Source organism: Eurytemora carolleeae, unplaced genomic scaffold, assembly GCF_000591075.1.
Source record: "Eurytemora carolleeae unplaced genomic scaffold, Eaff_2.0 scaffold184, whole genome shotgun sequence".
In the NCBI taxonomy this organism is placed as follows: Eukaryota; Metazoa; Arthropoda; class Copepoda; order Calanoida; family Temoridae; genus Eurytemora; species Eurytemora carolleeae.
Window position 1 is genome coordinate 117,165 of NW_019397071.1, and position 22,369 is coordinate 139,533.

Genomic DNA, 22,369 nt, shown 5'->3' on the forward strand with positions numbered 1-22,369 from the left:
GATTTCTTTCTTCCGTCCTTTTTCCCGCTCTATGTATTTTATTTTTTGTGTTTAAATTTTCCGCTCTAGGTATTTGATTCTCTGTGTTTATACTCAGCATATTCGTTGTCGTGTAACGCTCTTGCTCTTGATGTTTCTCTTGATCTCGATTTTTCTCTTGATCTTGATGCTTATTCTCCTGATCTTGATGCTTTCACGAATAAATTCCTTCTTATGTATTACAGCACAGTTGAAATAAGTGCAATTAAGATTTACGTCATTATGCTACGTATTCATCTGAAGCACAGGTTAGATGAATATTGGGTTTTACGTAGAAGTTTACAAACGTAGATAGTTAATCATGTACAACGTACTTCAGGTTTACAGAATATCATGTTACCCGATATTTATTACATGCGTACGTCCGCAAAATCAACATTTAATAGTTGAAAATGGGTTTGAAATGTAAACGAAATCTCTTCTTTACTTAGACACGATAATAACCATTGGAATTTGTATTTTAAGAAAAATGTCTGTCCAAAAACTTTAAATCTCGCCGTCCTAAAAAAGTATTGGTATTGATTCATCAATGATAAAGTGTTTTTTATATTAAGAAATGAAAATGAAATGACCAGAAATTTAAAAAGCGATAAAAAGTATGCTGAAGACTAAGAAAGAAATAAAAAATAATCAGCAGCGCCCTGAATTCGAAGACATTTCGTGTAACCAGTAATCAGAGTCAGACAGAACAATACACCAGGATTTATATTCGTGGACCACAATCATTCATACATTAATTATTCATTTTCTTTCAGATATTTTTAGATCGACCCCACTTTAAGAACTTTGTTCGTATATATACAGAGTGTCCCATGTTATATTAGATTATCTACTTGATTTAACGCTGAAATAGGCACAAAATACTCGGAAACCTGCAATACGTTGTACATTATACTGTAGAGTGCCATGTTCGTTTTACGCGCGCCAAAAGTTCAACTTAGATTAACATTTTGGGTTTATACAATTCCTTTGCAATTTAGTAAATAATTTAACTTTATCGCCAGGCGGTGTTGCAAGCTATTTATCATTATATCGCTAAATTTAGCAATTTCTGTCATTTTAATGAACAAATAGTGCAAAAATATCACAAAACGAAAATTCCACAGTAAAGCCACTAAATCAATTCAGACTGAACCAAACAACCAAACTTTAATTCTTTAAACAAGCTGATCACTAATTTATATCTATTCTACAGTGTGTCCCAATAAACATTATATCCATTCTACAGTGTGTCCCAATAAACATTATATCCATTCTACAGGGTATCCCAATAAGAATAATATCCATTCTACAGGGTGTCCCAATGAACATTATATCCATTCTACAGGGTGTTCCAATAACCATTATATCCATTCTACAGGGTGTCCCAATAAACATTATATCCATTCTACAGGGTGTCCCAATAAACATTATGTCCATTCTACAAGGTGTCCCAATAAACATTATAACCATTCTACAGGGTGTCCCAATAAACATTATATCCATTCTACAGGGTGTCCCAATAAACATTATATCCATTCTACAGTAAGCAGCCAAAACATAAACAAAACAAATTATGAACTCTCTCTGACGAAACATCTATGGATTTCAGCTTTCTCATTAGATATCACCGTACTACATCAAAAAATATTTACAAAGGCAATTTTAAAAGAGTCATACAATTCCCGTGTTTATTGGGACACCCTGTGGTTTGGAGCTTCAAATAAACATTATTTAAAAATAAATTGGTTTAAAGCGGGAAATATATATTTTGAATATAAAGTTTAAAAGCTAAGAAATGGTAAAACAACTCTTGATTAATTTTTTTCATCATCAATTAGAGTTTTCAGTGTGAACATTTTCAATTATATTTGGTTGCATAGTATTTACATTTAATCATATAAGCATAATAAATCACAGATATTCTTCATCAATTCTACATTTTAACGTCGCATTTATGTTGTAATAACTAAAAATAACTTGTCATAAGATTAAATTGTTTGTTTAGTTCAAGCTGTAAAATAAATGCTTGGGAGTTGGAGGAATTTTTTACAAATAAATATTTTTAAAGGGAGAGTGACCGGCTATGTCGAATTTGAGCTCAAACTCAGGATTTACAGATCTTTAAAAGAGTTTTCCACAACACTGCATACTCAGTTCAACTACCTTACATAGCCCGTCACTCCCTTTAACACAGTTAAGAACTTAATAGACAGTGTATCAAATATATTTATATCTGGAACCTCCCAAGCAGTCTTTAAATACAATGAGGTCAAAGTAAGGCATGTGCATTACTTCTCAGGATCCATGATCTCCCAATTAGAGATGATTTATCATGTTGTAAAAATATAAAAAAACTTCAAGTAAATTCATAAAAAGGAGACAAGACAAGGAGAACATTCAGCATGAAGATTTCTTAGGATAAACCTTATTTTTTTGAAGTATGAAAATTTTAAAAAAATAACAGGCAAGAATTCTGAATATCCTGAGGGTAATTGAGGTTATTTTAAATGAACCTGCATTAAAAAATTGAGTATATTATCGTTAGTTTCCCGCATTTTCGTTGCATTGCCGTTACACTTTCCCAACTAAAGGATTGTACGTCGTCTTCCGTCGAAGGAGTCCTATGACGGCAGAATGAGAAAATCTTTTCTTCAGAACAAACTTGAGATACAAGAGAATAATGAGGACTACCGAGCTGAAAATAAAACTTAAATTAGTGATAATAGTACTTTATTAAAAGCTGTATTTTTTTACCTGATCCAAAGAAGAGCACAGAAGGATATATCCAAACCGTTGAAAAATATGAAATTGACCTGTGTTTTCTTCCTAAAATATTTTGAGAAATCAATTATTTTCTTAGTTAAGAAAAAAAAATACCTATAATTGTCAAGGTCCAGGTTCTCGTTTGTGTCTTGAACCTGTGGTTCCGGAACTACTGGTTCAGCCACCTTAAACAGGATAATCTTAGAACTATAAGATAGAAAATATAATTTCAAACCGAGTTTAGAAATCAGAATTAGCTAAAAATTTAATAATTAGGAGCAGTGAATGCATATGAAAAAAATTGGCGTTGGAAAAATTCATAGAAAGACATTTCATAGAAAGGAGATTTCATATAAGAGACATTTCAGAGATAAAACATGTCATAGAAAGACACAAAGACATTTAATAGACGGGCATTCCATAGACAGAGAGGATTTCCTATAGACAGAGGAGATTTTTTTTCTTAGATTTTTCATAGACAAGGAAAATGTAAATACAGTGCTCCCCATGTACATTGCTACACAATGAAACAATTTAAAAAAAAACATTACATATTAATAGTACTGAATTCATTTTTTAAGAACTTAAAATTCAAATTTTTCATCTATCAAAACATTTCTGACCAATTAAAAGTTTTTCAGTAATAATGCTTTTTTTTAATGAAAATGCTCGAGTGAATTGTTAAAATCCACAAAACAAATTCGAAATCTGCAACTTCTCAGTTGTTTTTTTAAATGGTAGAAGTAAGACATTAAATATGTGATAACATTTTTCATAGACAAGGGAAAATATGAAGATGAAAAAAAAATAAAAAATCTCATTTGTCTAAGGAAAATCATCTCTGTCTCTGAAATGTCCTATCAATGAAATGAGAAATGTCCTCATCTATGAAATGTCTTTATCTAATCAAGATTGTATAAAATATACATTATCCAGTTTTTAATATTTTAAACTGATGACAAATGGATCTTTTCAATTGTGTTTTCTCCGTAGTTTGAGATAATGCAGAAGATTGTCAGAATTCGGCACGCTATAAGATAAAAAACAACTTAATTTGTAAACTGTTTAGGATACCATTGTGAATTAGGCAGGTTACTCCTTAAATGGAGGATAACTTCACATTACGTCCACACTTTCATTAGAATAAAAATCCAAATTTAAGTATTTTTTCAGGGATTGAGATAATTGTTGTAAATGTATAACCCTGAAGGGAAAAATGAACCTCTAACACTCTCCACTAAAATCCACTGTTTCTTCGGATAGTTTACTGCATTTCCCTGCAGCACTCACCTGCAGCGTTGTTTATGGTGCTAATCTAATCACCTGGCTCTCAATGATGCCCTGCTTACTGAGTTTGGTGGCAGAGTACTGGTTCTTAAGGAAATTGAACACCTCATCCAGTTCAAACTCATCCCAGAGATTGGAACCTTAAACACGGGTTTGATATTTCAAATAGAATACAGAGAAAATAGATCAAGTTTTGGAGAAAATTTCAGATAATTTAATTTCGGTTACTAAAGGTTTAGAAGGTGCCCGTGATGAAATCATGAATATAAAGATTAAGTAGGTCGAGGGATAACATATGAGTACAGTAATTAAAATATTATAACGTCGCGGCAGGATAACATTAGTTCAGTAACAAAGCTTTAGAAAAATGGTGGAATAATATCAGTTCAGTAATTAAAGGTTTAGAAGGTGGGTAGGTATGAATACAGTAATTAAAGGTTTAGAAGGTGGGTAGGTATAACTACAGTAACTTACGGTTTAGAAGGTCAATGGATAACATAATTACACTAATTAAAGGTTTAGAAGGTCGTAGGTAAACATAATTAAAATAAATAACGGTTTAGAAGGTCGAAGGTAAACATGAGTACAGTAAATAACGGTTTAGAAGGTCGATGGATAACATAACTACATCCACTAAAGGTTTAGAAGGTTGGGGTAAACATGAATACAGTAAATAAGGTTTTAGAAGGTCGAGAGTAAACATGATTACAGTAAATAAAGGTTTAGAACGTCAAGGATAAACATAAATAAAGGTTTAGAAGGTCGAGAGTAAACATGATTACAGTAAATAAAGGTTTAGAAGGTCGAGAGTAAACATGATTACAGTAAATAAAGGTTTAGAACGTCAAGGATAAACATGATTACAGTAAATAAAGGTTTGGAAGGTCATGGGTAAACATGACTACAGTAAATAAAGGTTTAGAAGGTCGAGAGTAAACATGATTACAGTAAATATAAGGTCGAGAGTAAAAATGATTACAGTAAATAAAGGTTTAGAAGGTCATGGGTAAACATGATTACAGTAAATAAAGGTTATAAGGTCGAGAATAAAAATGATTACAGTAAATAAAGGTTTATAAGGTCGAGGGTAACATGATTACAGTAAATAAAGGTTTAGAAGGTTAAAAGGTAACATTAGTTCAGTTCATAAGAGGGATAATATACCATAAATATAACTAAAGGTTCTGAAAAATTGGGGATAGTAATAGCTCAGGAACAATAGGTTTAGAAGTTTAGGGATAATACCAATTGATAAACTATAATGGCATTATATAAAAACAGTAACTAACTATGATGTTTACCTCTAACATTAGAATAACAGCTGGTGCAGAATTGTTTAACTGGAAAAACTAGTTTAGGATAAACTGGGTCCTCAGATATATCACCAGCTAAACGGGTGTTTACCCTGGACAAAATTAATCATGAACGGAGAAATATAAAACTGTGGACTAGGAAGACGACATTAAAAAATCTATGTTGTTTTAGGACAAACAGTTTTACAAGAATTTAAACAACATCGTACATATTTGAATTTTTTCTGTGTCACTACTGTCTTGGTTTCCTATTCTTTGGCCTTTTTAAAGCCATACTTTGAGTCATCGGCCGTTCTCTTATTTCTCAACTCTATGGTTCTATTTGTATAAGAGTTAATTTTTCAATTTTTGCAGAACATTGGGGACAGGATGAAATCCGGAAGGAAAACTACGGTGGGAAAAATTCAGAATTTTCTAAATGTTTTATATTATATGTTGTTTTCATTATTTAGACTACGACTTCCATTTTGAGGCTTAGGGTAAATTGTAAAACAATTGTGTTATTTCATTTAAAATTAAAGAATTGAATAGCAATCCTTTATCAATCACAAATATGATAGGACGATAAACTCAAAAATTTATCATTTTTTTAGGTTACCTATTGTGAATATTCCATAGGTACAAAACAGCGTCTTTTCTTGTCTTTACATTCTCATCGATCCCAACCCCCTGCAGTAAAATAGAATAATGTTATACGACTATTTGAACGAATTTCTAGCAAAAGTAAAGAGGGGGATTTAAGATAAAACAGAAGTAAATAATGAATCCATCCTTTTTATTTTGCATTTCCATCTAATTTTGGTTTTAGTTTTTACAATTAAGTTGTTTAACCCCTTTTTAATGTAGCGGACTCTAAGGATTTATTCGTCAGTCCTGATACTAATATTCGATCCTTCCTGATACTAATATTCGATCCTTCCTGATACTAATATTCGATCCTTCCTGATACTAATATTTGATCCTTCCTGATACTAATATTTGATCCTTCCTAATGCAACTATTTGATCCGTCCAGATACTAATATTTAATCCGTCCTAATACTAATATTTGATCCGTCCTAATACTAATATTTGATCCGTCCTGATACTAATATTTGATCCGTCCTGATACTAATATTTAATGCGTCCTGAAACTAATATTTGATCCGTCTTAATACTAATATTTAATCCGTCCTGATACTAATATTTGATCCGTCCTAATACTAATATTTAATCCGTCCTAATACTAATATTTAATCCGTCCTAATACTAATATTTGATCTGTCCTGATACTAATATTTAATCCGTCCTAATACTAATATTTGATCTGTCCTAATACTAATATTTGATCTGTCCTAATACTAATATTTGATCTGTCCTAATACTATTATTTGATCTGTCCTGATACTAATATTTAATCCGTCCTGATACTAATATTTGATCCGTCCTGATACTAATATTTAACCCGTCCTGATACTAATATTTGATCTGTCCTGATACTAATATTTAATCCGTTCTGATACTAATATTTGATCCGTCCTGATACTAATATTAACCCGTCCTGATACTAATATTTAACCCGTCCTGATACTAATATTTAACCCGTCCTGATACTAATATCAAACCCGTCCTGATACTAATATTTGATCTGTCCTGATAATAATATTTGACCTGTCCTGATACTAATATTTGACCTATCCTGATACTAATATTTGACCTGTCCTGATACTAATATTTGACCTGTCCTGATACTAATATTTGACCTGTCCTGATACTAATATTTAATCCGTTCTGATACTAATATTTGACCTGTCCTGATACTAATATTTAATCAGTCCTGATACTAATATTTGACCTGTCCTGATACTAATATTTAACCCGTCCTGATAATAATAATCAATCTGTCCCAATACTAATATTTGACCTGTCCTGATACTAATATTTGACCTGTCCTGATACTAATATTTGATCCGTCCTGATACTAATATTTGACCCGTCCTAATAATAATATTTAACCCGTCCTGATACTAATATTTAACCCGTCCTGATACTAATATTTGATCTGTCCTGATACTAATATTTAACCCGTCCTGATAATAATATTTAACCCGTCCTGATACTAATATTTAACCCGTCCTAATACTAATATTTGACCTGTCCTGATACTAATATTTAACCCGTCCTGATAATAATATTTAATCTGTCCCAATACTAATATTTTAAACTGCAAACCCCTGAAGCGTAGAAAAAAAAATAATGAATATCAGGACTGTAAACTGGCAGACTATGCTTTTTTTTAATTTTTGGTCGTTTTTCCCTCATGCTATCAAAGTAAAAGGGACCAAAGAATTAGAGACTTCAAATGTTTATTTTTAACCTTTGTCTGCTTTTCTATCTAAAAGTAATTATTTTGAATTGTTTTGACAAGAGAATTCAAGACAGAAAAACGACGATATCTTTGTTACATTTTTACTTCAATAAAGGGCTAAAGGGTACCTTCTTGAATTAGGCATGTAATGCTTTCAATTGAAATTACGTGGGCAGACACAAGAGAGCTTTAAAACCGTCCATAAATGCTGGGCAAATTTTCACTCCTCGAAATACCTTCCGAATTGTTTGATCAAAATGTCGGGCACAATCCTGGCAACCAAAGAACTGTTGAATAAATCCCTGGGAACAATATTGCAAATTGTGGAATTTAAACTTTTCATGTTTGCACCTCCTCTGTTTATATAGCACGGGAGAATGCAAATGGTTATTTCAGAAATTTCTATTTTTACAGCCCGGATGGATTCCAGACCCTTGGGGAGGTCTGGAGACGTCGGGTTCTCTTTTAGATCTTGTTATTATTATTATGAATATCAAATCTACGACATCGAGGTTATTTATCATCTGACATTGGATTAAAATGCAAATAAGTTTATTAAAACTTTTTCGGAACTTCAATAGAAACTTTCATTTATAAAACATAACGCTTAAATTAAGGTGTGAAAAATATTCAATTTAAGAAAATTAAAAGCACACAGAAAAAAGTATCACTTTATACAAAATTGCAAAATTTCCTGCATAGCTCTGAGCACTTCCTGTGGTTCCCCAGATTCCGATTTCTCCTAAATAAAATAAAATGAAGTAAATAATATGAAATAAAATAAAATAAAATAAAACAAAATAAAATAAAACAATAAAATAAAATAAAGTATTGATAAATAATCAAGAAAAGATTCCCAATGTAGAAATATATTCTGAATTAAACCAGGATAAAGTTTCAATTTTGCAACCAGTAAAGTTTTAGCGTAAGGGAGGAAACCTTGGACTGGAAAACCCATTATCCTTTCTCTAGTACTGTTAAAATGGTGATAAAATTCTTAAATGTTTATTGATATTTTGTTGGTTTATGTTTTGTATGCATATTGTTGTATTATTCCCCTACACAAACACATTAAAGTTGCTCGTCTTTACTATTCATCTTGAGACTCTTTTACCATGAACATAAAATATATTCCAGCAGACGTAACTTTATTTTGACCATTTCTACTAGGTAATACAATGCTGATTCCAAACAAGGACAAATTCGTATTGTGAATCTGAACGAATTGAACTGTCAGACGTTTTATTGAACAAATTATCTTAATCAGAGCTGAAGCTTTATGACAATAAGGAAGAAATAAGTTCTTAAAATGAAACCAAATTGATTCTTTACATCCTTTAATAAAGTTAGTTACATTGGTGTGAGTGTAAGCTAAATAAAAGTATTTAAATCTGTTCTAAAAATGAATTAAAGTAAACCTGAGCTACGGTTAGTGTGTGCCACAGTGACCACAGTCCACAAGGATACCCGCCGTAGGAAGCTGAAATATTTTTTCTTAGTGGGAGAATCAAACTATTGTTACTGAAAAATAATAAATATATTTCCGAAATATACACATATAAATAAATATATATATATACAGATCTAATTCATAGTATATGTGTATCTGTTTATTTGATTGAATAATAAATTGATTATGACCGAAATATTAAAATTCTTTCAAAAATGACAAAAATAGAAAAATCCAACAAGAGAAAAATGCATAGTCTTGTTCTTTAGTTTCTTATTTTAAACAAAGAATGTTTTTAGAACCTCGAGATTATGTTAGTCTCGAGATTAAATATTTAGATCAACAAATTTGATTTTAGGAACGCCAGATTTGTTCTTTTTCTTGACGGAAGGGCCTTCACTTAATTTCTCTCAGATTTATTAATAAATACATTAGTTAAAATTGGCTAAAAAAGTATCTCAAAACTTATTATTTAATATTTTTCTTCACCGATTAATTTACAAAATGGCCGACAACAAATTCGTTATTTGTTAGAAATTGCGAATTTCCCTCATGGGATAGAATTTATTTTCAAGGCTGTTGGTCAATACAATTTACAAACTATATTCCTGCACTCTCATTGGAGTTTGATAATGTTCAAGACAGATTCTAAGTCACAACTCAGTCCCGATGTTTGTTGCTTAGTCAAAAAGAATGACAAAGTAAGCATTCCATATCATTGTTTTTTGTGTTAAGGAAAGATTAAAACTTCCCTTAATATTCTTTTTGTAGTACAGCCTTAGAAAAGGGACTTAGAGTCCATTAACTTCTAATTTGCTATTTCCAGCAAACTGTTCAGAAGTTTGGCAGTTTGGATATCCTGAGCCATTTTTTACCAAAAAGAATGAAGGGGGGGGGGGGGTAATGCATCTTCTTCCCCTCTTGCCAAAACTTGCCTTTTCTAGAGTTTTTTCTTAAGGAATCATAAGGAAGTGAAATCTGCAAGAGACCCCATTGTAGCCCCCGGAAAAATGAAGGATTTCCTACATCTTGTTTTACAACCGAATGAGGAAATATTTGTGGTGTTAAATCCATCCGGAAAGGACAGGGAAAAGCAATGCTTCCTAATTCTTAGTTTATTAAGTCATAATTTGACTGGAACGTTAATATTTTCTCTAAATAGAGTGAGTAAGGCATCAAATTTGATTGCTTGTTGCTTTTGATGCTTTACTACAGGGCCAAAGCATCCAATGTATTGAAATTGAAAGACATNAGTATCTTATACTTATGCCTGATATCCAAGAAGCCAAGTGTTATGAATTTACAGTTCGAATTTTGCCCCCCCCTAGGAGCTCCTAGGGGGGGGCAAAAAAAATTTTTGCGCTTCGCGCAAATCTTGCCCCCCCCTACATTTATTTCTGTATACGCCCTTGCAAGTATTGTTTACAATATTCCTGGTTCATGTACACCAAGTATTGTTTACAATATTCCTGGTTCATGTATACCAAGCTGCCTTCATAGGTCGCAAAAAAATGAAATCCCCTTTCCTTTGTTCTCTTCCCATTGATAATATCTACCTTTGCTTCCCTTGCATCCAATCCATTGTTGATTTGGTTGGATCTTATGATGGGAGGAGTAGAGAGTAATCCAGTCTGCTAGATCCTCTCCTCTTCAAGGGATTGTTAATGTTAGTAAAACCCTTTAACTGATCCTCAATTTTAACAAATGTCATCTCAAAAACTCTAAGGAAAAACTATATAATTCCCAGTAGAAATTAGCTTGATACTACTGAAAATCCGTTCAACAATTTAGATTCAGGATTAAATGGAAATTAAATAAATCAAATCAAATCTTTCGAAGAAGCTGCGAATCTTTAAACGCCATGAAGATTGACATGTTAGGAATGAATGTTTCATATCTTAATTTAATGATTAGAAAAATTTACTTCTGGAAATTGTACGAAAACAAGGTAACAAGAAAGATAGGAAATAAAATTCCAATTTATCCAAAGCTCTAAATATACTATTGTTTGTTTTTACCTGACTGCATCTTCATGCTGATGGATCCAAGCATGAAGTTTCTTTAGAAATATTCCTATCTGAGGACGGGCAGGGAAGTATTTATCTAAATATATTACTCAGTTGATGATCAATCAAGAAAACAATCAATTTATTAAACAAAATTGTACATAACTTATTAAAAAGTGGAGTACACTTCTTTCTATGTCAGTAATAGTATTGTCCTCATCGGGATCATAGACGGAATACATTTATATCCCGGTTCTTTTTTTAACAAATATTCTGGCAAGTTTAACGTTTCAACTGAGAAGTTGTTGCCTCGAGTTGATTAATTCTGGAAATGATTATCATACATCAAACATTGAACTCATGAATAAATAAAAACTGTTCATTAATACATTCTCTATTTAAAGGATTAGAAAAAACCAGCCACGTGTTTATTTTTTGGGGTAGGGTTTTTCGGTTTTTTTGCTTTTTTAAATTTCAAAATAGTTAAAAGTATCTAAATTTCATACTAATTCATAATAATAAGGCTGTTTAAGCAAAAGATGAACTTATGATAATAGATAAAAGATATGAAAAATAATAATATCTTGGGATTATCGTTTATTATCGTTATTTTCAAGTGGGGTTTCTTTGTTTTTTTGGGTGTTTTTTTTTCGGGCTGGTGTTTTTAATGCCAACCCTATCTAGTGTCTATATATGGTCTAGGAGAACCTACCTAGGTCTGTAATATATTTTTATGCCAACCCTGTCTAGTGCCTATATATGGTAGGAGAACGAACCTAGGACTGTAATATATTTTTATGCCAACCCTGTCTAGTGCCTATATATGGAAGAACCTACCAAGGACTGTAATATATTTTTATGCCAACCCTGTCTAGTGTCTATATATGGTAGAACCTACCTAGGACTGTAATATATTTTTATGTCAACCCTGTCTCCTAATATATTTTGATGAAAAAGTTTTTATTTCCATATATGGTATGAGAACCTAAATAGGACTGTAATATTGTGGAATTTGAAGAATTCTTATAAACTTTCAATGTTCAGGATTTCTGAAAAAACCTGGAGAATCCCTGTGATGAATGTGAAGAAGTTGGAGCGGAGAAAGTTGAAACTGAAACTACACATGAAAATTCGAACTTTCTCCTACGTTTCTAAAATTCTTGATTATTTATCCTTATACTAAAGAATCAATGTTCTGAATTATATAACCCTATATATTCTTTTAATCTTATCAAGCCATGAGAAATGTTAATCATGAGCTGTTTTATATAAAATTCTTTATCTTATNTATATTTTTATGCCAACCCTGTCTAGTGTCTATATATGGTAGGAGAAACTACCTAGGACTGTAATATATTTTTATGCCAACCCTGTCTAGTGTCTATATATGGTAGGAGAAACTACCTAGGACTGTAATATATTTTTATGCCAACCCTGTCTAGTGTCCATATATGGTAGGAGAAAATACCTAGGACTGTAATATATTTTTATGCCAACCCTGTCTAGTGTCTATATATGGTAGAAGAACCTACCTAGGACTGTAATATATTTTTATGCCAACCCTGTCTAGTGTCTATATATGGTAGGAGAAACTACCTAGGACTGCAATATATTTTTATGCCGACCCTGTCTAGTGTCTATATATGATAGAAGAACCTACCTAGGACTGTAATTTATTTGTATGCCAACCCTGTCTAGTCTCTACATATGGTCTAGGAGAACCTACCTAGGACTGTAATATATTTTTGAAGAGCCACCAATGCTTCCCCTGCTACAGCAGAATGCTGTGCCACCTAGACAAAAATAATATTAGTATTAGTAGAAGAAAAAGATCATGAAAGACCCCTAATGTGGGATCCCCAGACCGACGCGACGTCCGAGAGAGGGTCTCAGTCAGGTGCTGATTCCCCCACCAGTTCAATCTGGCACCTTAATCTCATTCCCCCTACTCTAAGGGAAATCAACCAAGGCAAGTAAAAACCAGACGCTGTCTAGCCATACAACCTGATGGCGAAAGTGTACCCTACAATCAATAGTGAGATGTGAAGCAGCAGCTACCTAGATGTTATAATGATATAAACAACTAGAATTAATTTACATATGAGGAGAATAATATGCCGAGTTAAAGGGACTGTATACATAATTTCCAGTGACCCTCCATTAACAGAGTGCCATGTCCCATTCACAATTGGTACCCTTTAAACCTTCATCGAGACAACAATGAACAACAATTATCGTTTTTCTCCATGAAAAGTGATAAATTCTGACAATTTCTTTCTTCTTCTCTGAAGCCAAAATCCACAAGTCACCTTGTAAAGAAACCACAATTGGAGATTATCAACTTTAAGCTAGAAAAACAAAGATATCTTCCTCGCCTTCATTTCGACACTGTTTAAAAGTGAACCGTTGTGCTTTGAACATGCCAATCTTTAGATAAAGGGGTAATTAAAATTACGAAATGCAGTCCCTTTAAACAAAGTCTACTAATAATAAAATCTAAATGACCAAAAATACCCATTACACCATTTATATGAAACTGATGATTTTAATAAATAAACCTTCACAAACTAATTCAAATTTCAAGAATTCAGCTTTATCAAAAATTATCAAACTTTAATTAAATTCATTGCATTTAAAAATCACGGTGGATTTGAAAAAGTGATAATCTACAACGTTGGAACTTGATTTCCACAGTGGACACTAGTTTTGAAGTGATTAATTCGTGAGAACAGCTGATACGATTTTTTCCTATTTCAAACTGCAGAGACCAGATTTGATTAGACCTTAAGTCTCACAGATACAGAAAAGGAATTAACTTAATCCGCCGATAAAAAAAAAATACGGATTAATGCTTTAAGAGAAGGGATTAAAGATATACAAGTTTACACCTCTCTGTAAAGTGTAAACCTACCTCATGTGATAATGAATAAAACATAGCTTTCTCCAGATCTGATAAGAACACCTGAAGCAAATTTTATAAAAAGATGAAGGTTTAAGTTGTTTATGGTTTAAGAGACTGTGAGCGTAATTTGAAGTGACCCTTCATGAAAAGATTGCAATGTCAGATGTATAATGGTACCCTTGACATCTTTATATAATATATATATATGATCAATAACCAGAGAAAACACAGTTAAAAACTTACAGTTTTTAAAATTATAAACATTGACATCTAATTAGTACTTGATCAGACAAAGCTTTTAAGAGTACCGTTCTAAATCGGAAAATGCCATCTTTGTATGGAGGTTTACGTGAAATAACGCTTACAGTCCCTTTAAACAATAATTTAAAAATAAAAGTAACCTAAAAAGTTTACGAATTCAGTTTTTCTTATTACCTTATACCGTCTATTAATCAGCTCTTTTTTGGTATTTGTGGTTTTCTCTTTCTTTTCAAGATTTTGAGAAGAATCGAGGGGTGAGGGTTTAGCTCCATCTTCCACCTTGTCCGTGAGTGCAAACTCCTAAATATTAAGTATAAAATGACCCTGATGCAATTAGGCACAAGACCTTCACGAAGTATGATCCAACAACATAAATTTATTTGCGCCACGCTTTTATTATACACTCCGTCCAACTCAACTTTACAAAAATGTTTTAAACCGACTCATCCTGCAGAATATCTAGGTTGATAATATTAATAATAATAGATATAACTGAGAGGGAAACCCCAGACCACCTTCGGTGCGCAGCACATCAATATGCAGCGTATGTTACGGATCCACCAGAAACAATTTAGGGCGGTAAAATTTCAGATAGGGATTAAGGTTTGTTTCCTTAATTTTTTATCTTATCTAAAGCTATAGTAATAATTTTAGTAATAGTACCTAAGTACTTAGCACATTATAAAGTAATACTAACTAGCTGAAGTGTCCGGCGTTGCCCGTCGAATTTTAGAGACACTTGAAAACAAAATTTTGAATTTTTTAGCTTATTTTACTACCGAGGTACTCAAGGGTTCCCTCAAAAAATTCTGACAATTTTGTCCAAACGTTTGGCCAGCTATGGCAAAATATACAAATGTTTACAATACATATATATATATTAGCAAAGAGCTTTCTTAGATAGAAAATAGCCAGTAAAGCATTATTACGTGGAAATCAAGGCAATTGTTGTAAGGAGGTTAAAAAGAGGTTGGGGCCCACATAAAGTTAAGAAGGTTTTAATTTTCAGAGAAAAAATATGTTACTTCATCAAGAAATGTCTCACCTTAGATTTTGACCAAATATAATCTTTAATTGCAGCAGACCAACTTTCTTTATTCACCTCGGACACTGGTCATTTATTCAGTTTAAATATTGAAAAAATTGAAAAAACTGAAAATAATGAAAATATTAAAATCAAGAGCGAAAAAGAATGAAAATAACAATGATACTGATAATGATTATAATGTAAAAAATAATAACCTCAACTATGATGACGATAATAATGATATAAATGATAATAATGATGGTAATAATAATAATACAAATTAAGTTGAATGCCTGAAAGCTCGTGCTTGAAGGACATCTCTTTGTCCAGTACAAGGATATTTGGCCCCTTAACATAACATATTTTCAACATGTATTATATATCGTACATGCAAAGAGAAATTTCGGATTGTGTTTCTGTTTGTATGTTTGATTATGCAATTTTGATTGGAGAACTTGGTAAAACCACGGGATTATTCTTATCCTGGTTTAAACATTCTAATTTAAGTTTATTGAGTACATTTGATTTTTTTAGATTTTCCAGACAAAGCTGGGTCCCCTACATAAAATTTTAGACCCAGCCTTAATCATTTTCATGATATTGGCAAATGTTGCAACGAAAAACAAAAAATATTTTATAATCTGAAAGTAAAATTTAATCCTTACCGAAAGTTCATTAACCCATGGCCCAGAAGTCGGTGATTTAATAGCTCTACGTAGCTGTAGTGGTATATTTAACTTCCTGATCAGCAACAATTGTTTTTTTTTTATCAATTTATATCTTATTTTTAAACTTAAACTTTCATTTGATCTTCTAATAGTCATTTTTAAACTTAAACTTTCTAAATTTGAATAATGGTTGACGAGTGAATAATAAAATAAGCACACTCTATTACAAAAGCGAAATTGCATATAAAAAAAAAGATAAATACTAAATACTGATAACAGGTTTCATCGATAATAATAATAAAATAGATAATTGTGATATTGGTAAAAATAATCCCTAATTGAAGAATCTAAATCCAGAATAACTTCGCTTGCAATACTTGATCCTTGCTCCTCCACTGCAAACAAAATAGATGAAGAGATGAAGAGATGGATAAATGGATAAATACATGGATAAATGAATAAATGAATAAATGGATAAATGAAAAAAATAAATAAATGAACAAATGAACAAATGAAGAAAGGATTAAATAATAAATGAATCAATTAACTAACGAATAAATGAATTAAATATCTTATGAGTATTTATTTACATAATGTGAGAGAAAAATAAATCATAAATAAATAAATAAATCAGGGAAATGACACATTTTTCAATAAATAGATAAATGATTTGCAGATCAATCTAAAACTATGATTCTAATTGATTCAAGAGTTTTAAAAACGGGCAATGAAAAGGTAATGAAAAGGTAATGAAAAGGTAATGAAAAGGATAAGACCCTTGATTTTATATCGAGAGTTAGTAAGAAAAGATTAAGCAAAATAATAATATAAAAATACCTAAAAGTAGAATGTAAAATTTAGTTGAATCCATCCAGAGATCCTCTAACCTTGTACCACTAAAAAAAAATTGTGTTCGTTAAATTTTTTTAATTCAAAATTTACAAATTTGAAAATTAAAATAACGGAAAACACAGGTACAATTTTATATTTCATGTTTTGTTTTCCATTGCCACGAGAATTCGTATATTTTAATCATAAAAAAACATTGTAAGAAAATTTACAACTTTTTAAATAGTTTGCAAACCTGAAAGGTTTGATATTTGGCCAGATGTCAAGATAATGTGTTTGGTTTGTCTCAACATCTCTTAGATAATTCAGCATTTCTCCCTAATCAATCAATCTATCAATCAATTAATCAACACACCATTCAATCAATCAATCGATAATTAAATCAAATCAACAATCGATAATATAATCAAATCAATCTATGAACCTAACTTTCAGTCATATCGATCTATGACCCTCACTATAAATCAAATCAATCTATGAACCTATCTATAAATCAAACCAAATATCACAGTTTAATCTAACCTTGATACTTTCAATACTCAGTGATCCACGCTTACAATCTGAAGAAAAAAATAATATTTCGTTTATTAATTAATTTGTCTAACACATTTATCTATCTTAAACATATCTTTTCACCTTTTCCCTTAAAATCTGGAGATGCCTTTGGAGGGAAAAGTCTCAAAGACGGATATCCCATTATCTAAATTTACAAAATAAAATATATAATACTATGTAATTTGTATGAGCGACATTCTGAATTTTAAATATTGATTTTAAGGATGAAAAAAAGTATTAGAATGAATGGCAACAAAAAAAAACAATAAATAGAGTAGAAGAGTTGACACATAAATGGATGATGAATTATTGAATGATTGAATGCATGAATGAAAGACGGTTAATGAACATGAATGAATAAATGAATATTTTAAGGTTAAATGCATGAAAGACGGTTAATGAACATGAATGAATAAATGAATATTAAATGGTTAAATGCATGAAAGACGGTTAATGAATATGAATCCATAAATGAATATTATATGGTTGAATGCATGATTGATAATGTTAATGTATTACTAATGAAAATTCGGAGGATGAATATTGAATATGAATAAACAAATGAATAATTTATCGTTGAATGCACGAATGAAAAACGGATAATGAACTTAAACGAATAATGAATGAGTGAATGAATGAATGATGATTATCTGGTTGAAAGGATGAATGAAGAACGGATAAATAAATAAATGAATCTATTTACATATGTATTGTTACACTTACATCATATTCCCTGCAAATAGGAGTATTAATATCATTGGCACAATCTATAGCAGCCACACGAATTATATTCTTCCAGCCTATATAGATAAATCGGTTGATGATGGAGTGGGGCCGACGGGGGCGGGAGGGGGTTTAATCGGGGGGAAATAAGAATACGTTTTTGTGATTTTTATTAATTTAGTTAGCCATTTAGAAACGACAAAAGATTTTATTTGAAAAACTTCAAATTTTTGTTTTGGTAAAATTACAAGGTTCATAACTATTTAAGAAATTATAAATTACTCGAAAAAACGAGGCCAAGGTTAAAAATATTCATTTTGCTCCTTTAATCTTAGACTATTATATAATTACTTAAAAGACTCAGTAACATTTCGTCTAGTACACTTTCGTCCAATTACATTTGGTCTAGTAACATTTTGCCTAATTGACATTTCGTCTAAGTAACATTTGGTCTAAGTAACATTTAGTCTAAGTAACTTTTAGTAAGTAAATTGGTCTAAAACTACAGAATTGGTTTAACTAACTTTAAGAAAGGAGTAAGTAACATTTTGTCCAAGTAACTTTTGGTATAAGTAATTTTTAGTAAGGAATTTGGTTTGAAGTACTTATCAACAAAATTACTGGTTGAGTATCATAATTAATCCCGCCATTGAGTTCCTCTCAGTTCAACGTGTTTAAGAAGAGTGGAGAATTTCTCCTATACGAATTGCGGATTTCTTGATTTTGTTTCACGGGGTTTTTCCATTTTTTGCAGTGTTAAAATAAAATCACTTAACATTTTTTTCAGACCAAATTACTTAGACCAAATGTTACTTAGACGAAATGTTACTTAGACGAAATGTTATTTAGACCAAATGTTACTTAGACCAAATGTTACTTAGACCAAATGTTATTAGACAAAAAAGAACTAGACGAAGATGAACTAGACAAAAGTGAACTTAGACGAAAGCGTACTAGACGAAATGTTACTGAGCCAATGATGATCTAACCTAAAAATTAAATAATAGGCAACATTTAGATCAAGAGATTAAGTTATTATAAATTTCTATATTAAAATTTATCAGGGCGATTTTCTAAAAATGTGACTATGTTTATTAATACCATATACTTCAGCTCCAAGTTGTTTATACGTTGGAGCAAAATGTTGACAGTGTCCGCACCAACTATCAATCAAGCATTAATTAGTTAATCAATCCATCAATCAGTTAATCAATCAATACATTAAACAATCAGTTAATTAATCAGGTAATCAATCAATTAGTTAACCAATCCATTAATTCATCAATCAATACACCAATCCATTTATCAATAAATCAATCCATTAATTGATCAATAAATCAGTAAGTTGAGCAATCAATCACTCAGTTAATTAATCGATTAATCAATAAGTAAATCAACCAGTTGATCAATCAATCAATTAATCGATTAATCAATAAGTTAATCAATCAATTAATTAATCGATTAATCAATAAGTTAATCAACTAGTTAATCAATCAATCAATTAATTAATCGATTAATCAAAAGGTTAATCAATAAATTAATAAACAAGTAGAACATAGACCATAAAATAAATTGTTTGAGAGTTATGAATAATTGATTTGGGTTTCCTAGAATAGAATTCAACCAACCAGGCAGTTGAAGAACCCAATACAGTTTCCTTAATAAAAATATCATAATTATGCAATACCAGCATTATCATTCTGACTTTAGAGTTTAGGGGCGATTAGCGTACCGAATTTCGCAGATTGTTTTTGTAAGCATTGATAGATTTCTCAAAAAATTTGTAAATGTCGTTATTTTTTGTATTTAAGACTACAATTAAAACTTATGAGCAATGCTTTATCATCCAATATCTTACGATACCCCCCCCCCTCTCTAACCATGAAACAAAATACCTTAAAACTGTTTATGTCAAGAAGTGTCAACTTGTCTTCTGGAGAATACAGGTCTCCACCCCAAGTCTAGGGAAACAGCAATTCAATCAATCAATCAATCAATTAATCAAGTAAGTAATAGCACTGGCGGACTCATTAATAGCCCACTTAATCATTCGAAATACATAGAAAAAGAGCACTACCAACAAATTTGGCCATTTTGATCAATTCTAGAATTTGGCGTTTGTCCAATCAGTCAATATTCTTTGTAAACTGACAAAAATTTACCTGAGTACTGTGAACAGATATCAAAAGAAGAAATCCAAATCCATTTTTCATACTTTCTGTTTTAATAAATCATGATATTTTTTGGCAATAATTTATTTCAGGGGTCGAAACCGCGTTGATCATACCCCACAATTTTCCATAAAATTGAGTTAATGACAAACTAATAGGGCCCAGTGTTAAAAAAAGTTTTCAACTGATGACTGACATCAAAAAAGAATTCCTGCATTTCACTATTCTACTATTCTGAGATTTGATTGTAACATATTTAACCCGATCATATCAGGGACAAACAAATCTCTTTATAGATAAAAAGACAAAACAACAGCAAATTAAAAAGGCCTATTCATCTGGATTCTTGTCTACCCTCTTCTTGGTATGAATAAACGTGGATGCATGATTGAGCTGCCAGATAAACAACCCCTGCCAGCTCAGTAAAAAAACTACATTAAACTTTCGCAATAGAAAAAATTTCAAGATTTTTATCGTAACAACCCGATCATGTCTCGGGGAAAAATTTATTTTTGATAAAAAAGAACACTTTGAATTAATACTAAAATGTCAGAAACACTTTGAATTAATACTAAAATGTCAGTAACACTTGAGAAAATAATAAAACTGATTTCAATGTTTTCTACGTAATCTGATATCTCCTTCAATTATAATTCCAAAAACACGAAACAGATGAAATCTGATATTTACTAGGATAAAGCTTAGCTCTATCTTTAAAAGACATGAAAGGGGAGGAGATGAGATGTATAGAATAATACCGTTACAATTAAAAATGTATTTAACTGCATCACAATTTAGAGGTGAGAAAATGTTCGAGGCAAGCGGAGAGTCTATAAGGATAAAGTTGATATTTTGTTTTCACTGCTCAATAACCGGTTAAGTGTCATGTAAGTATATACTTCAGGGGAAATTGGGGTGGGGAAATCTTAACTATTTGATTAATTAGAAGTCGTAATTATGGGAAGATATATTTACCAAATAAAAAGTTTAATTAGGCCTAGAAAAGATTATTAAAATTTATTTTAAAATCTTCACAAATCTTCACATTATCCCTGAGCTGTTGGAATACGGTTCCGCGATAATCTCATCACGACTCACAGACTCACAGTCACGTCATTGAAGATAATTATTAAAAAATACATTGATCATACGCGCAAAATTGTCAAAATACCGCGTTTAAATCTCATTTCGAAATTTATAATAAAAGACGATCACTGCAGCTTCAATGTGGTTTTAGCATTCTCTTAAATAATCCTTATTTAAGATTTGCATCAAACACGACTTCAGCATAATTAGTGCTTTACAACGTTCTTTTGAATTTGAAGATACTAAATATTAACGGTAAAATTGTATTTAAAGATTAGTCGAAGACGACATTCAATCAGTTATTCTTTCTTTACTAAAAGTTATTAACTTAACAGCTGATAGTGATCAGTTTCGATATTTAAGATGCCAGTAATTAGGCATAAAGAAATAAATGATAATCAATCAATCAATCAGTTTCGATGTTTAGATGTAAATTTTTTAATCTTTATTCGCTTAATGACGAAATGAAACTAAATTATGAATAAAAATCTTGAAAAGTGTTAAATGATTTTGTTTAATATAGCACCTACATTTTTTTAGATATAATTGATTGATAAACGTTTTTTTTCTTTGAGTATCAATTGGGCAAGCGATCCTGGTAGATCCTAAAATGTTTTTTTTAAAGATTAAGATAAACAGACCCCAAAGCCAGTGAATTTCCTAATCGTGGACTCGACCCATTGCATGTAAAAAAAGTGAATATTATAATATTTTACTCCTGCAGTCTTAAATCATATGATTAATGGTAATTTCCTAGAGAGGTATTTGGGCCCCCTCCCCTCGCCCCCTTCATAAAGAAATGTACATGAGTTGTTCAACATGTGGCCGCAGCTTATACTCTGAAACAATTCAAATGTCATGTACATTTTTTTGATGAAGAGTGGATGGGAGGGGTGGGGAGCGGGTTTGGGGGTCCATAGATATTTCTCTAGGACTAAGCC

General features: G+C 31.2%; 1 protein-coding gene across 3 annotated transcripts; it reads right to left on the bottom strand.

Moving 5' to 3' along the window:
- Nucleotides 1-1,870: 1,870 nt before the first annotated feature.
- LOC111711589 (sulfhydryl oxidase 1) lies at nucleotides 1,871-21,459 on the bottom strand. Of its 3 annotated transcripts, none has more exons than XR_002767288.1 (28): nucleotides 20,334-20,432; nucleotides 20,067-20,132; nucleotides 19,779-19,828; nucleotides 19,273-19,334; nucleotides 18,172-18,248; nucleotides 17,530-17,593; nucleotides 17,416-17,453; nucleotides 17,129-17,211; nucleotides 16,882-16,940; nucleotides 16,379-16,439; nucleotides 16,042-16,117; nucleotides 15,670-15,724; nucleotides 15,395-15,459; nucleotides 14,524-14,649; nucleotides 14,098-14,148; nucleotides 12,913-12,979; nucleotides 11,199-11,283; nucleotides 10,737-10,828; nucleotides 9,149-9,210; nucleotides 8,425-8,472; nucleotides 7,967-8,032; nucleotides 5,983-6,053; nucleotides 5,373-5,476; nucleotides 4,108-4,211; nucleotides 2,899-2,969; nucleotides 2,776-2,847; nucleotides 2,262-2,716; nucleotides 1,871-2,032 (listed from the first exon to the last, which is right to left on the bottom strand). XR_002767288.1 is itself a non-coding variant. In XM_023485979.1 (28 exons), the coding sequence occupies exons 2-28, from the start codon at nucleotides 20,382-20,384 to the stop codon at nucleotides 2,593-2,595; spliced, it is 1,950 nt and encodes a 649-aa protein (XP_023341747.1). In that variant the 5' UTR covers nucleotides 20,385-20,389; nucleotides 21,395-21,459; the 3' UTR covers nucleotides 2,185-2,592. The 3 variants fall into 3 exon arrangements, 2 of the variants coding, with proteins under 2 accessions (XP_023341747.1, XP_023341746.1); XM_023485979.1 differs by lacking the exon at nucleotides 1,871-2,032 and adding an exon at nucleotides 21,395-21,459 and having other exon boundaries at nucleotides 2,185-2,716; nucleotides 20,334-20,389; XM_023485978.1 differs by lacking the exon at nucleotides 1,871-2,032 and having other exon boundaries at nucleotides 2,185-2,716.
- Nucleotides 21,460-22,369: the final 910 nt, after the last annotated feature.

What these genes read in the sequence shown, in the direction of transcription:
- LOC111711589 (XM_023485979.1), bottom strand. Translation starts at nt 20,384, where the DNA reads ATGAAAAATGGATTTGGATTTCTTCTTTTGATATCTGTTCACAGTACT. An exon ending in ACTTGGAGCTGAAGTATATG is followed by an intron (nt 18,249 to 19,272) that starts GTATTAATAAAC and finishes TTATCTATATAG; the next exon opens with GCTGGAAGAATATAATTCGT. An exon ending in TGATTAATAGACGGTATAAG is followed by an intron (nt 14,149 to 14,523) that starts GTAATAAGAAAA and finishes AATTTGCTTCAG; the next exon opens with GTGTTCTTATCAGATCTGGA.